The sequence below is a fragment of the Bufo bufo genome, chromosome 10 (assembly GCF_905171765.1).
Source record: "Bufo bufo chromosome 10, aBufBuf1.1, whole genome shotgun sequence".
Lineage (NCBI taxonomy): Eukaryota > Metazoa > Chordata > Amphibia > Anura > Bufonidae > Bufo > Bufo bufo.
Genome location: NC_053398.1, coordinates 88693469 through 88705987, shown reverse-complemented (window position 1 = coordinate 88705987; position 12519 = coordinate 88693469). Strand labels below are relative to the sequence as shown.

The following is a 12519-nucleotide window of genomic DNA, read 5'->3' as shown; positions in this document are numbered from 1 at the left end:
TGTAAATAGTACAAGTGATCAAATGATTGCAGATTAAAGTCTAGAAAAAAAAGGACAAAAAAAGGTTAAAGAGGACCTTTCACCGATTATTACCCTATGAACTAACTATACAGACATGTAGAGCGGCGCCCGGGGATCTCGCTGCACTTACTATTATCCCTGGGCGCCGCTCCGTTCTGCCGCTATGCCCTCCGGTATCTCTGCTCACTAAGTTATAGTAGGTGGAGATACCAGTCCCTAAGTTATGGTAGGCGGAGTCTGCCCTTGTTCTTCTGAAGCGCTGGCCAATCACATTGCAGAGCTCACAGCCTGGGAGAAAATAACCTCCCAGGCTGTGAGCTCTGCGCTGCGATTGGCCAGCGCTAGAGCAGAACAAGGGCAGACTCCGCCTACCATAACTTAGTGACTGGAATCTCCGCCTACTATAACTTAGTGAGCGGAGATACCGGAGGACATAGCGGCAGAACGGAGCGGCGCCCAGGGATAATAGTAAGTGCAGCGAGATCCCCGGGCGCCGCTCTACATGTCTGTATAGTTAGTTCATAGGGTAAGAATCGGTGAAAGGTCCTCTTTAAAAAAGGTAAAAATCTAAAGAAGCTTTTTACAAATATAAAAAAATATACAAATATGAAAAATGAAATAAAAAACTTTTCCAAATTGTTATATAAAACTTTCAGCTTGTAATATGTACAGCCGCCATTTTAGGGGGAACAAAATATTTGTTACCATGAAGCACGAGGAAAATCAGATTCATGGAAAATCAAATTTTTCCTAAACTTCAGATCAAATTCCACTTCGGATGCTTCGATTCGTTCAACGCTAATTATGATGCATCTCATTGCCGCCAGCAGGAAGCTAGATATTGCAATTTTTATGCACTTTAGGCCTCATGCATACGACCGTTGTGCATCCGCGTCCGTTCTGTCATTTTTCACAGTTTAGCGGAGGTCCCATTCATTTCTATGGCGCTGTGAAAAAAACTGATAGTCCTCCATTTTTTCTCCGCGTTCGTGATCCGTGATTCCAGTCCGTCAACAAAAATATAACCTGTAATATTCTTGTCAGGGGAAAACGGAGGACAACTGGTATGTCATCCGTGTCCGCGTCCGTGACTGTTTTTTTCTACAAGACCTTGGTGCAATAAAATTACACTTTTCATTAACCTTCCTTTTTTCCCCCCTGTCAGACAAAAAAAAAGGAAGACACAAGGAAACACAACTGAAGCAAAATCGGACACGGCCACTGAAGCCAAATCACTGACAGTGAAAAAACACTGTCGTGTGCATGAGGCCTTATTGTGAACAGATTTATTTAAGAGGAATCTGTCACCCTAATCAAAACGCTGGGTCACTTACGGGAATTGACTCAATAGGTTTGCTGAAATCTGTATTGTATCCTTGCAAACAGTTCATCCAGCACTGAAGGGTAAAAGGTATTTCCAGATTTATTGAGAATACAGATTCCAGGGCATACCGCTTTGCCATAATTAACTGGAGCGGAGTCCTGTGTACAGAGGTTTCACACGGCTTTAGAAGCTGGCGTGAGTCTTCTCTTGTGTCCATTGTATCCCCGCCCCTGCACACCTGATTGCTATAGGAAGAGATCTGTCAATCACCGGCGGCTGGTGTGGAGAGACAGGAGCTCAGGAATAACAGGACTCCCTAGCATTCAGTCTGCTCGGCGCAAGAGTCAATTCAAGTACGTGACCCAGCATTTTGCTCAAGGTCTCTATCCCCAATTTAGGCTTAGTTCACATCACCATTCAGCCTTTCCGTTCCGAAAACGGAAAGTACGGATTCAACACATAACGGAGCCGAACGGAGCCCGCGGGCCCCATAGACTATAATAGGGTCCGTTAGGTTTCCGTTCAGAAGAAGATTTTGGAGCGGAGACAAAAGTTATGCATGCAGGACTTTTGTCTCCGCTTTAAAAATCTTCTTCGGAGCGGAAACTTAACAGACCCCATTATAGTCTATGGGGCCCATGGGCTCCGTTCAGCTCCGTTATGTGCCAAATCCGTCCTTTCTGGAACAGCTGAACGGTGATGTGAACGAAGCCTTATGCTGCATACAGATAGCAACTAGTGACAGATTACCTTTAATATGCAGAGGACTGTAAATAGTATTTCTTTGTTTCACCATGTACTGCTGTGTATGGCTTGCCGTGCTCTCCGAGAGGAGGCGTATCCTCTTCCAGGGATCTTAAAGGTTATGTAACGTCAGTAAGTGCCATTTATCATGTAGAGAAAGTTAATACAAGGCACTTACTAATGTGTTGTGGTCATTTGCTGGTTTAATAAATTTTTCCACCACATTATACACTGCTTATTTCCATGGTTATGACCACCCTGTAATCCAGCAGTGGTGGTCGTGCTTGCACATTATAGGAAAAAGTTGCTACCAGTTACCAGAGAGGCCAGCGCTTTTTCCAATAGTGTGCAGGCACGACCACTATTTTTGGATTGCAATACGGTCGTAACGATGGAAACAAGCAGTGTATAATTAATGGAAAAATGAATTAAGTCAGCAAAAGAGGGAACATGGACACTCACAATACATTAGGAAGTGCCTTCTATTACCTTTCTCTACATGATAAATGGCATTTCCTGAAGTGACATAACCCCTTTATTAAGGATATGGAATCTTTTTTGGTTACAGGAAAGGGTGTATGTTCCTCCAGTATGGGCGGCTCTTGGATAGAAGGCATTGTTATTGGTGATTATGCTGAATTTGCTACATCTTTCTAACTACTGCTAACTACATCTTTCTCAGTGCTCATATATTGTAATTACAAGCAATAAAAAAAAAAAAAGAAACCTTTATTCTTTGGTATATGTACTTGTAAGTCATATCACACTTGTACCTCTCCCTGAAATACTTAAAGGGCTTGTACATTAATCTAAAATTATATAGACGAGATTATGTTTCCATAAAATCAGTCACTTACAAATAATGAAGGGTTTTAAGTTTGGGCTCCAACTCCAGTTTCTGACTCGTGGTCACATCATCCTGACTATCTGAGGTACAATAATGCGACATAATATTCTGTCTGCTGATCATGTGACTTCCTTCACTGATTGCCCCTCGCCCATGGACAGCGTGTGCCAGGGTGATCAAGATCATCTTTACTAAGAGCAGCAATGCAGTGCTCAGGGAATTCTGTGTGTTTGCACTGAAAACTAGGAGGGCTCATTTACTAAGCTGAAATACGCCTAAATTAGTCGCTATCTGTGACTTCACCCCGCTCACGCCAGTTCTAAAATTATGGGCGTGGGGTGGGCGGGGACTGCAGTTTTAGGCATAGAAAATGGTTTAAATGTAAGACAGCTTGGAAGCTGTCGTACATTTAGACCGGCGCTGGATGTGCCGGCATTATGGAGAGGCTGGCGTCCATTAATAATTCCGGCGGTCACATGATTGGCAGGTGGAACGTTCTGCCGCATTATTGTACTTCAGAAAATCTGTGTCACATGGCCACAGGTCTGAAAGGGGAGTTGGAACCCAAACTTAAAACACATTTAAGCTTAAAATCTAAACTTAAAAAGATCTTGCACACTAACTGTACTCTATTGTTCTATTTTCTTCTTTTAGGCGTAAACTGCTCTTGAAGACATTAGATCTGGATGTGAAAAAAAATGCACCTTTACTCCCATTAACATTTAGATAATAAAGCACATGCTGTGGATATATTTAATAAAACTGCAAAAAAGAGAGGATGAAAGAAGAAAGTGGCCAAAAGCAAGAAAGCAGTAAAAGAAACAAAGTACAATAGGAACATAAAGTAAAGACATCTACAGTATGTGAATGTATAAAGAAAGAAACACAAAAGGAGCAAGAACATAAACAAACAAGCTGTTTCATTCAAGAAAAGTAAAATCATGAAAAATCAAAGTTAAAAACTTATAATAAAGGACAGCACATACCAAGAAACTTAAATAAAAAGCACATTAAAGGGGAACAGGCGGAAAAGCAAATAAACAATCCCAAAAAAACTGAGGCACCTGCAAGTTTATTCAATTATTCCAAACAGTTAAATACCTGAACCAATTCAGATATCATAAATGAGTTCTTCCTCATGAGATGCAGTCCGATGATCTCTTTGTGCGTAAGCTCCGCCAACCTCCATCTCGTTCTTCCCCTCACAAAACCCCTCGTGAAGCTAAGTCATTGATAGCCACTAGTAACAGCAAACATAACGGTGGAGCACGTTCCCTTTCAGAGTCAGAGTTTGATCCTCGTGATAAAGGATCTGGAAGCCCATCTGCTCCACGATTTAAAGATCCATTCATATTGCTTGGGCTGGCTGGTAACAGCCAAGGGCCATCGGCCCATGAAGTGAAAGAGAAGCCTCCTGAAGGGGATCCTGTAGCACCTCGACCAAAGAGTTTTGCTCACCATGACATCCAGAGTATACTGTTTGATCCTTTTCGAAGGAGAGAATCAGAGGTTAGAAAAAATGTGAGAAGTGGGGCATCTGCTGCCTCCCATATCAGGACTAATTCTTCACCCAGAAGATCTTTGTCATCCCCAGAAGATCCAGGTGACCCTGGAGATGGAAAAGACAATGAGCTCCTGCTCAGCTGTCCATATTTTCGTAATGAGGTAGGAGGAGAAGAAGCAGAAGGCCAAAAAGATCAAGGATGGGATTTTTGTTCTGTTTCATTCCTCCATGCACCACTTATCAGTTTTCCAGTTCGAGGGCCTAATGCCTCTGTATCAGTATTAGAGGAAGCTAGAGAGAGGATAAGAGATAGCAGCTATTTTGTGGAATATCAAGACCTGGGTGCACTATATTACCGAAAGTATTTTTATGGAAAAGGTCAGTAACAGCTTTTATTTGTTAAACACTTTAATGTTTTATTAACATGTTACATAAAGTGGTGTCTTTTTTTCTTCTTCCAGAACATCAGAATTTTTTTGGAGTTGATGAAAGACTGGGCCCTGTGGCGATAAGCTTACGGAGGGATGAGAGAGAAGGTGCCAATGGTGTTCAGTATAACTACAGATTAATATTCCGAACTACTGAGGTAATAGAACAGCTAAAAATCACATTAACTGGGGAATGAACTGAACACTTACCTGGTACCCCCATTTTCATCTTTTTAGTTGCAGATCCGTTAATTCTCGGTCTCCTCTTTTGCCATTCAAGATGGCCACACTAATTCTTAGACTTGTCCAGTCCTGCTCTTTGATTGGCCAGTGCTGTTTACATGGGCAGTGCTGGCCACTCCAAGGGCAGCAGGAAGTGTCCTGGGATACCAGATACACAGCATGCATCAGGCAATCTGGTGCTGCCATCTTGGATGGTAGAAAAGGAAACTCAAAAATGGTGGATCTGCAGCTAAAAAAAAAATGAAAAGGAGGACACCATGTAAGTGGTCTGTCCTTTCCTCAGTTTTTTTCTTGAACCGGAGGGTCACTTTGACTTCCTTTTAATTCTCACTTACTTACCTACACCCAGGGGCCGACAGAGAATTTTAAGTGGCCCCCCCCAAAAAAAAACTTAGAAGTGGCCCTGTGTTGTAGGCGAATCCAAATTGACAGAAAGCCAGGCAACACAAGTAGACAGGGAGAACAGAAGTAGACGGGGCCAGCATTACTGAAGTGCAGCACAAAACACCACCCCAGCAAGACCAAACACCACAGTGCAGCACAAAATACAGTCGTATCACCAATCTGAGGACGGTGACACAGTTGAATTCAGGAGGGCACCTGCGGCTGCTGGCCAGGTACATAAATCTCTGATGTTCCTAGCATTAATTAATGCTGGTAGCATCAGATCATTAGGTACCTGGCCAGCTGCCGTGAGGAGAGCTCGGGCGGCCCCATGGGCATCAGCCCATCAGGAAAATTCCCTGTAGGGTCTATGGCCAGTCAGCCCCTGCCTAGGTAATAGTAATGATGTTTCTACATTAAAGGAGTATTCCTATCTTATAAAGTGATGGCTTTTTACTGGGAAAAATTTAGAAGGGGATGCAGCAGTAAATCCCAGATGTCGTACCCTCACTGATCATAAAATGATGGCATATTATAGCAATATGGCGCCACTTTATTAGATAGGAATTCCTCTTTAATTGGAATACTGTTGGAATACTGGAACATGGGAAAGATCATGATATAATAGCTGGCTTATATGTAGATTTTTTCCCATGAACTTCTAGAAGGTATTTTTTGCACTTTTTAAACATAATGACTAAACTTGAGAAAGCATGAACTGTAGTTAAGCTAAGAAACTATTTAATCATATGCTGAATTTTCTGTTTACAGTTGAAGACTCTTCGAGGGTCCATTTTAGAGGAAGCCTTTCCTTCATCCATACGCCCCAATTCTTCCAGGGCAATTTCACCTAAAAAGCTTCTTGAAAACATCGTACCAGAAGTGTCTACGCAGTGTCTACGTCTAGCATCTAACTCTCCTAAAGTACCGGAGACTCTCCTAAAGTTGGATGAGCAGGGGGTGAGTGTGTTTTAACCTTTTCAATTGAATATACAATGCTGAGTTTCTTCTTTATGTAACGGTAGTCACTTTAGAATTATTTTATGCAGACGTTATCTTCCATTAATTAAAGACATGGGGTATTTTCTATTGTGCTGGTAAGGAAATAAAGGGCAGATTGATTATCCTTGCACTTTCTGCTTCTCTGTATACAGTGCCAAAATGTTCTGCAGCATTATTCAGCAGGATCTTTATTCAAGCACATCTGTTCCTAACACAGCAAAGCTTTCAGGAAGCTAATTAACCTGCCAGAGAGGAAACCAGATCATCTAGCGGAAATTCACATAGACAGAAGGGGAAATGCAAACTACACAGAACTTACATTTCACTAAGAACCAAGCCAAGTGCTTTGTACTGTACTTTTGTATGCCTCTTATTTCATATAGATTGCAGAGGCATATATTCTGTATAAAAATTAATAGAAAATAAATTGAGTACCTCAGTTCAGCCCTACACAAAAGCTCTAATCATAAATTACAGTAACATAATACATGCAGGGCCATAACTATAGAGGTCACAGCACTCACATCTGTGACCAGGCCCCATAGTCCAGGAGGCCCATTGTTCCCCCTGCCCATATGTTCCCCTTGAGAGCAAGCAAGTGTCAAGAAAAATAGTAAGCTCTAATCCTCTATCAGTAAAAAGCACAGCATTTGGAATTTGGACACTGTTGGAACCGTTTGGATTTTTATATTTCTAAAGGTTTTTATTGATTTTCTTCCCCGCCCCAACAAACAATTAAAGACTTTACAGTTTGATTAGTTACATTACTGAGCAGATTCTTCATTGTAGTTAAGTAGCAGTGAGAAAACGTAATCTTTCTTTAAGATAAAATCGTATAAGCATTAAGCTTTGTCCGTTTTGTTTATCCGACCGTGTTCCCTATCAGACTGAATTCAATCGTCCATTGTGCTAATTCTAATGGTCTGCTTCCTCAAAGAAGTAGTAGATATGTAAAGTGTGAAAAAGAAAATAATATGAAAGATAGAGATTAAATAAACAAAAAGATAGATAGCTGAGAGGTAACCTATTTAGGCCCATTAACCTGAAAATGTATTGCAACCTAGTTTAAGTATCTACCAATGAGATATGTCTCAATGAGGTCCATGGTGCCCAATTTTTTATGTACTTATCAGTTGTATTATTACTGGCATTCATCTTCTCAAAGCTACAACTGATGTTCACCGTACTTTATATTTGAGATATAAAGGGAATTAAAGGAGATTTCCAGTTTTGCGCTATGCTATAGAGAGAGGCCGTTAAACTATGACATAAAACAGTGGACTCGTCTTCTACAGGGAGTGCAGAATTATTAGGCAAGTTGTATTTTTGAGGATTAATTTTATTATTGAACAACAACCATGTTCTCAATGAACCCAAAAAACTCATTAATATCAAAGCTGAATATTTTTGGAAGTAGTTTTTAGTTTGTTTTTAGTTTTAGCTATTTTAGGGGGATATCTGTGTGTGCAGGTGACTATTACTGTGCATAATTATTAGGCAACTTAACAAAAAACAAATATATACCCATTTCAATTATTTATTTTTACCAGTGAAACCAATATAACATCTCAACATTCACAAATATACATTTCTGACATTCAAAAACAAAACAAAAACAAATCAGTGACCAATATAGCCACCTTTCTTTGCAAGGACACTCAAAAGCCTGCCATCCATGGATTCTGTCAGTGTTTTGATCTGTTCACCATCAACATTGCGTGCAGCAGCAACCACAGCCTCCCAGACACTGTTCAGAGAGGTGTACTGTTTTCCCTCCTTGTAAATCTCACATTTGATGATGGACCACAGGTTCTCAATGGGGTTCAGATCAGGTGAACAAGGAGGCCATGTCATTAGATTTTCTTCTTTTATACCCTTTCTTGCCAGCCACGCTGTGGAGTATTGGGCGCGTGTGATGGAGCATTGTCCTGCATGAAAATCATGTTTTTCTTGAAGGATGCAGACTTCTTCCTGTACCACTGCTTGAAGAAGGTGTCTTCCAGAAACTGGCAGTAGGACTGGGAGTTGAGCTTGACTCCATCCTCAACCCGAAAAGGCCCCACAAGCTCATCTTTGATGATACCAGCCCAAACCAGTACTCCACCTCCACCTTGCTGGCGTCTGAGTCGGACTAGAGCTCTCTGCACTTTACCAATCCAGCCACGGGCCCATCCATCTGGCCCATCATGACTCACTCTCATTTCATCAGTCCATAAAACCTTCGAAAAATCAGTCTTGAGATATTTCTTGGCCCAGTCTTGACGTTTCAGCTTGTGTGTCTTGTTCAGTGGTGGTCGTCTTTCAGACTTTCTTACCTTGGCCATGTCTCTGAGTATTGCACACCTTGTGCTTTTGGGCACTCCAGTGATGTTGCAGCTCTGAAATATGGCCAAACTGGTGGCAAGTGGCATCTTGGCACCTGCACGCTTGACTTTTCTCAGTTCATGGGCAGTTATTTTGCGCCTTGGTTTTTCCACACGCTTCTTGCGACCCTGTTGACTATTTTGAATGAAACGCTTGATTGTTCGATGATCACGCTTCAGAAGCTTTGCAATTTTAAGAGTGCTGCATCCCTCTGCAAGATATCTCACTATTTTTGACTTTTCTGAGACTGTCAAGTCCTTCTTTTGACCCATTTTGCCAAAGGAAAGGAAGTTGCCTAATAATTATGCACACCTAATATAGGGTGTTGATGTCATTAGACCACACCCCTTCTCATTACAGAGATGCACATCACCTAATATGCTTAATTGGTAGTAGGCTTTCGAGCCTATACAGCTTGGAGTAAGACAACATGCATAAAGAGGATGATGTGGTCAAAATACTCATTTGCCTAATAATTCTGCACGCAGTGTATAATGCAGTCATCATGACTACCTTGTACTACATTCAGTTTAGCCAATTTTCTTCAACAACAACATAAACTGAGTACATACATATTGTGCCTGCTTACTTAGATTTGATATTACTATACTCAGAATAGCAATAGCACCCTTGTGTTATCTCTCCCTCTATTTTGTCTGAACTGGGCTATTTGGAGTCATGCCATATTGAACTGCAGTGTACAGTTTATAGTCTGCACAACATATGCAGATATACTTAAAGAGGGTTGCTGGATTAGGAAGAAACACAGCTAAGTAACTCCACAATTGTCCATGGGTTGTGTTTGGTATTGCAGCTTAGCTCCACTGACTTGACAAAAGGAATAAATTGCAGAGGACCCAATGCAGACTGGTATCACCTTACTTGGCGATGTCCCAAACTTTGTAGATTTTCTATTTTCCTGAACCTAAGGCTGATGATTCATTATTACCTACGACAAGGAAATATAGTATATTGTGAGTCGGAGCTATATATCTCCTGAGAAAGAAATGTCCATTGATTAAAAGATGAGGAGGAGATATTTATTCATTATTGTAAAACTTGGCTGGATTCTAGGCTATGGCCCACCCAAGCAAATTCCTTCTCTTTTCTCCCTTTTTTATCTCACTCCTAGGAACTAGTGGGCGGTTGGGTAGGAATTTTAGTTTCTATATACTGAAAACAAGTGATGTAAATACTGAATATTGTTTTTTATAATATTTAATAATAAAGACGAGCAGCAAAAAACATAGACAAATGTAACAGAATTTTTTGGAAGAAATCAACTATACAATACCTTTAAAAGGGTAGGCTCCTGAAAACCACTCATGTCCATATACCATTTTAGGGCATATGGATGTAATAGTGGGGACAGTATTGCCTGTTGTTAATTACGGTATATATTGGCAACATTTTGAATCTAATTACTAGTGATGAGCGGCAGGAGCTATATTCGACTTCGCAATATTTCATGAATATTTGGGTGAATATTCGTCATAAATTCGCAAATTTTAGATTATTTTCTTGAGTGCGGAAAATCGGCAATGTAATATTCGCGTAATGTGTGCAAAATACAGGCGTGGGGCACTTTTGCTCCATTTTCCAAGCTGCTAGAAGATTCCTGAGACTGGAGAAAATAGTTGGCACAGCAGAACATAAAAAAATGGCTTTATATGCAGTTAGAGTGCTCCAATATATTCGCGATTGCGCTAATCAGCACTAATGATGCGAAAATGTTGGCGCAATAAGTGAAACTTCACATTTTTGCAGGTCTGCAACATCTACACTATATCAGGATATAACCTGACTATCTCCCACTAACTATCTGTATTATATATAAAAGGATCTAACTATCTACCGTATATAATGTAGTGTGGAAAGCACAGAGCACAGCAATGACACTGCTGTCTCTCTCAGAACTCCATAAAACTACAGAAAATGGCTGTTGGGGAGGTTCTTATATAGTGAGAGGTAGGCAACTTTCCTATTGGTTACTAGGGATGTTGCTAAGCTCAGACAAAGACATTGCAGCCTTCTCATTGGCCCACAAGCAAGAAGGGAGGATACTGCTGAAAAAAAAAACTAGAATATTCGAAATTACGAATATATATCACTATATTCTAAATATTCGCAAATTCTCGAAGTGCCTATATTCGCGATTAATATTTGTGATTTGAATATTCACGGCCAACACTAGTAATTACTGCCCTGATAAATTTAAAATAGAAGTCTGCATGGTGTAGATTTCTATTCTTAAATTAATCCTTTCCCACAATTTCCTCTGGGTAAGCTAAGAGCTTTAGCAGTTATTAGTCTGCGGCAAAATTTGCAAAGTAAGAAATTGCTGGTTTCTCAATCAATTTGTAATTTGCAAATGATGATGAGCTGAAGGTGATACCTAATAATATTGTTTGACTAAGGGCTAATGCACACAAATGTTTTTTGCGTTCCGTATACGGGCCGTATTTTGATTCCGTATACGGACTGTATACGGAACCATTCATTTCAATGGGTCCGCAAAAGATGCGGACAGCACTCTGTGTGCTGTCCGCATCCATTCCTCCGTTTCGTGGCCCCGCAAAAATTATGAGGCATATCCTATTCTTGTCTGCATAAGAGCATTTCTATAATGGGCCTCCATTTCCGTTCCGCAAATTGCGGAAGGCACACGGGCGGCATCCGTTTTTTGTGGATCCGCAATTTGCGGACCGCAAAAAACGTCACGTTCGTGTGCATGAGCCCTAAGTGCTGGGGTTGGCCAGCATTGTCCAGCTACTGTTAATCAATGTGTTTGTAAGATGATTATATGACACTTACTAATATAGTCCTTGTCGAAATTCTGCACCGTTTTCTATATTTGATAAGTTATTCCCCTTTGGTGGCCAAGTCTTTTGTGCTCTCCACAGAGGTCCTGTACACAAAATGGCTGCTGATGGAGGGTCATGTGACCAGGCAAATCACTCAGTCTCCTTCATTTAAATACACTGCACCAGCACTAACCTCTCAACATTGCAAGTGCAGATACCAAATGTGGTATATTTGAGTGGAGAAGGTGGAGTGATGTGTCTGGAGTTATTTTTGCCTGGTCACATGATCCTCCATCAGTGGCCATCTTATAGACAGGTCTCCTGTGTGGGCAGCACAAAAGATTTGATTAACAAGGGGCCATGGATTATAAAATATAGCAAACGGCAAAGAATATCAACCAAATCGATATTACTGTCACATAGTGCTCTTACATACACATTGGTCGAAAGTAACTAGAAAGGCCAACTCCTTTAAGTACAGTGAAATTATTTTAATCTGGCATTCAGTAATATAGAATATCTCAGAATCAGTGGCGTGCAATGGAGGGGGGCATGGGGGCCCACTCTCAGGGGGGTGCCAAAGCTCAGAAGCAATAAGCGCTTACATCAATACAGATGGAAGCTGCGGTCCTGTCACTCAGCTGCCCGCACTTTGTCTCTCCTGCACTGAATGAGGAAGCAGGAAGACTTATCATGGCTCCACCATTCAGCCTGCAGGCACAGATCGCTCTGCCAGCATGTGTGGGAGAAGCCTGCAGCCCAGGAATCGGCCTAAGCTCCTCCCACATGGTGCTGCAGAGTGATTTGTGCCTGGAGGGGAGAGCTGGATCTGATCACCAGGAATGGGGCAAGGT

General features: G+C 41.2%; 1 protein-coding gene across 5 annotated transcripts in view; it reads left to right on the top strand.

Moving 5' to 3' along the window:
- The window catches only part of SIPA1 (signal-induced proliferation-associated 1), a 156300-nt gene that overhangs the window by 97699 nt on the left and 46082 nt on the right, over nt 1–12519 (top strand). For all 5 annotated transcript variants that reach the window (XM_040408979.1, XM_040408981.1, XM_040408977.1 and 2 more), the window contains 3 exons: nt 3591–4818; nt 4902–5026; nt 6267–6455. In XM_040408979.1, coding sequence (XP_040264913.1) covers nt 4080–4818; nt 4902–5026; nt 6267–6455 — 1053 coding nt within the window. In that variant the 5' untranslated portion in view covers nt 3591–4079. The remainder of the gene's footprint in view (nt 1–3590; nt 4819–4901; nt 5027–6266; nt 6456–12519) is intronic.